We start from the raw sequence: 3,734 nt of genomic DNA, 5'->3' as shown, positions 1-3,734 counted from the left end.
AATACTATACATTTTAACCTTATGTATATCAATACTGATTAGTTTGAAACCTTTTATAATTTCAAAAGTACAAAATTTTTATAAAACATTATGTCGAAACCAGGGACTGCACCTGAATTATTGTCTGCGGCTGAATTGGTATTTTTTATTTAAACTGTTATCTATAATGCTTATTAAGTAATTTCCTTCTCCTGGAAGAAATGGGAAAATTAAATTATTAGAACCATAATTTTAGTACTTAATATGTTGTGTGTTATATTTTTTAGGAAAATGAAGCCAAAAAATTAGGGTTGGACAAAATGCATGATGGATTTTTTTCTAAAGAAGGGAAAGCAAATGATGATACTTATTGTAATGTATTCGATGAAGGAAATAAAAAAAATGAAGCAGCAAAAACACTTTGCAGTACTTTCGTTTATTTTTTAGAAAAAATAAGTAAAGAGAATAGACCTGAACGTGAAAAATATTGTAGTTATTTGCTTTACTGGTTATATGATAAGATAGGTGCAATTCAAACTGAGCACTCAAAAAAAATTGATGAAAATTTTTTTGTTAATGATCTTATTGAAGCAGGGAAAAAACTATTAGACATAAATTAAAAATAACTTGTGATTTACCAAGTATAAAAGATGTTAGCGTAAACGATCTAAATTATAGAAAACTTGTGTATATTTATTTAAAAAAGCATGAAGTCATTGAAAAAGAGATAAAATCCATAGAAAATAGTAAATGTGATACGTATATGAAATATCTTAATAATATTAATTTATTGTATAAAAACCATAAGACACAGTGTAGGTCAACATTTTTATGGGGAGTTTATGGTCCCAGTTACGCTGATTGTTCTTCATCGTCTTCTTCTAAATATGACCCAAGTAAACTCATAATTGCATTAAACGGATGTAAAGATAAAGCATCTAGAGGCAGCGGAGGATCAGGTTTAGGTTCATGGTTRTTTGGATGGGGTTCATCAAGTGAATCCTCATCAAGAGGTAAGGATAGCCCTGGTCCAGGGAACGCAAAAACTATCGATGGAGCGGGGGAGAAAGGACAGGGAGCTTCAAAAAGTTTAGCAGGTTTAACGCGCTCAACAACTGCAGTGGGTCAAGTAAGTTCAGGAGRTTCTGCACGTCCAGTAGTTGCAGCAGCAGCAAGTGGAGGAGCAGTAAGTGGGCCGGTAGTCCCTGTGAAGCCTGGAACACCTTTGAGTCTCCAGACAGGAGGGATCCCTGGGAACGGTGTTCTTACTCTCCCATCATATACTTCAGAAATTAAAAGTGATCCAGCACCTGTTCCTCTTGGCAATTCTCCTAGTAATTTAAAAGGTGAACCTGATAAGATGGGCTCAAATATTATTCGTAACATCATAATGGGCACTGCAATACTTGGAACGATATTCTTCCTTTTCTATTACAACCTGGTAATGACATATTATATTTTATGAAATAGGAATATTGCGTTAGTAGCAATTATTTATCTATTACATGTATAATTACAAAGTAAAAATGTTTTCACTCACTCTACATTTTTTTATTTGTTAGTCTTCAAGATTAAAGTCAAGTTTTCCCAAAAGAAAACGAAAAAAAAAAATATTCGAGCATAATTATTACGAAGAGTATGAAAAAGAGCTAGCGAAGTATGATTCGGGAAATTTGTCTTTAGATTCTGAAGACGATAGATACTATTTGAATTATCGACCTGAACAAAACTATGATTACTAATTAGGTGCATAAGGTGAAAAAATTTATAATAGTCGTATTAATAAAAAATGATAATGAAACTCATTTCGTAATGCTTAATTTCATAAATAGTGAGAAAAAAAAACATTAAATACAGAGCAATTGTGCTAGTTCTTCTATAATTTGAAAACGACATACATGTAAAAACTTAACGTGATAAAATTTAAGAAAAGATAGAATATACGAATAATAAAAATATTAAATATAATTCAACTATATAAATTAAATGAACAATCTAAATTGGTATATTATTAAAATATCAACAAGGTTAAACTGCTTATGTGAAACGTAAAATTATATTAAGTTGATGTATGCTATTTTGAGGTACATAATGTAGTATTTAATAAAAAAGCGTTAAAAAAATATGATATTTAAAAAGGATATTATAAAAGATTTAAAGGGATGTTATAATAAAAATTTTTAGTGATATCGATTAAAAGATAATATGATGTTAGTTATGATTACTTAATATCACCTGAATGATTATTTATAACACATATAAGACACTATAAAATTTAAGAATATAATTTATATATATATTTTTTATATAAGATTTATGTAAATTATATATTAATATTTTTTTTGGTATTAATTTTTTTGGTTCAATTTTCATATGATAATATACTATAATTATAACATATTATATATTATAAAAAATATTTTTTTGTGTGTAAATATTTGGCTAAATTGTAAATTCAATCATTTGTTTACTACTTACTAATGAAACATGTCTTTTTATTAATTATGTCAAATATTTTGTTTTTATGTTAAACATATTTCGTGCATTCTAGAACGTGCTAGAGAAACTCATATTAAGATTTTAAGTGAATAAATAAGAAATTACTTTTTATTATAGCAAATGATATAACTGTTATGTTCATTAATTTTAGATATATAGTATATGTCTATTAATTAATATAGCAGGAATATGTGTATGTAAATTATCGAATACGTGATATATATAAAGAGTAAAACACATATGAATATGTATCAAAAATGAAAAAATTTGAATATTCAATACATTGTAATTATAAAGAAGAAATAAATTAAATTCTAACACTATTTCACAATATAATTACTATTTTTGTGCGAATCTATTTTAAAAATTCATTAATCTTATTTAGTATGGGATCCAGGTTATATTTCGTTTTCATTTATAGTAAATGTCTTGAAAAGAAATTTAACATTTTATATATTTTTACTAAAAAAATTATAATTATGGAGATATTTTATTAAATAATTAGATGAAGGTTTCTCATAAAGCTATAATTTCTAAAGACTTTTTTTTTTTTTTATAACATCATTTTCCCTTTTAAAAAGATATATTTTAAAAACAAATATTCAAAAACATGAGTTCCAAAAAATTCAGCAGTATATATTTTTAATTATCATAATGTTAATATAAATGTTAATAAAAAATTATAAATGATATTAATGTATAAAAATAATGAGAAATTATCACTAGTACAGTTACTATAATATGCAAATACATAATGATAAATAAATTTACGCTATTTATATACACTAAAGAAAAAAAATTATATTTAAGAGTATGGAAATTATTAATTTTATTGTAGATGAATATAAATATTTAAAATGATGGGATATGTGTCAAAGAAAAGGCTTAAAGAATTTTCGCAATAAAATGAAATATTCAGGGATGCTAATATTTTAGCATAGAAAGTAATTGCACAAATTTTTTATGAAATGTGTCAATTTTTGGATAGTGTTTCAAATAAATTTTATATAAATTATTTACTCCATTTAAAATGCATTATTATGATTCATATTATAGCGAAAGTCTTATGGGTTAAAATATTTTACCACAAAATAGATGAAACAATAGTATATTACTAAATAAGAACCAAATTATATGAAAAAATAAATATGTATATGATTTTATTTTTATAAAATTTTTTTTTATAATAAATTATTACTTTACTAATATGTTTATGTATATTAACTACAAGTTTTATGCAGAATTTATCGGAGAGA

General features: G+C 24.9%; 1 protein-coding gene across 1 annotated transcript; it reads left to right on the top strand.

Moving 5' to 3' along the window:
- Positions 1–299: 299 nt before the first annotated feature.
- On the top strand, positions 300–1,721 carry PVX_034690 (hypothetical protein; the record flags this gene model as incomplete). Its single annotated transcript, XM_001612432.1, has 3 exons — positions 300–487; positions 574–1,420; positions 1,542–1,721. 3 exons carry the CDS (start codon positions 300–302, stop codon positions 1,719–1,721), a joined length of 1,215 nt encoding a protein of 404 aa, XP_001612482.1.
- Between the last annotated feature and the right edge of the window lie 2,013 nt (positions 1,722–3,734).

The sequence above is a fragment of the Plasmodium vivax genome, genomic scaffold (genome assembly GCF_000002415.2).
Source record: "Plasmodium vivax scf_4495 genomic scaffold, whole genome shotgun sequence".
Lineage (NCBI taxonomy): Eukaryota > Apicomplexa > Aconoidasida > Haemosporida > Plasmodiidae > Plasmodium > Plasmodium vivax.
This window is presented reverse-complemented; position numbering and strand designations above follow the sequence as displayed.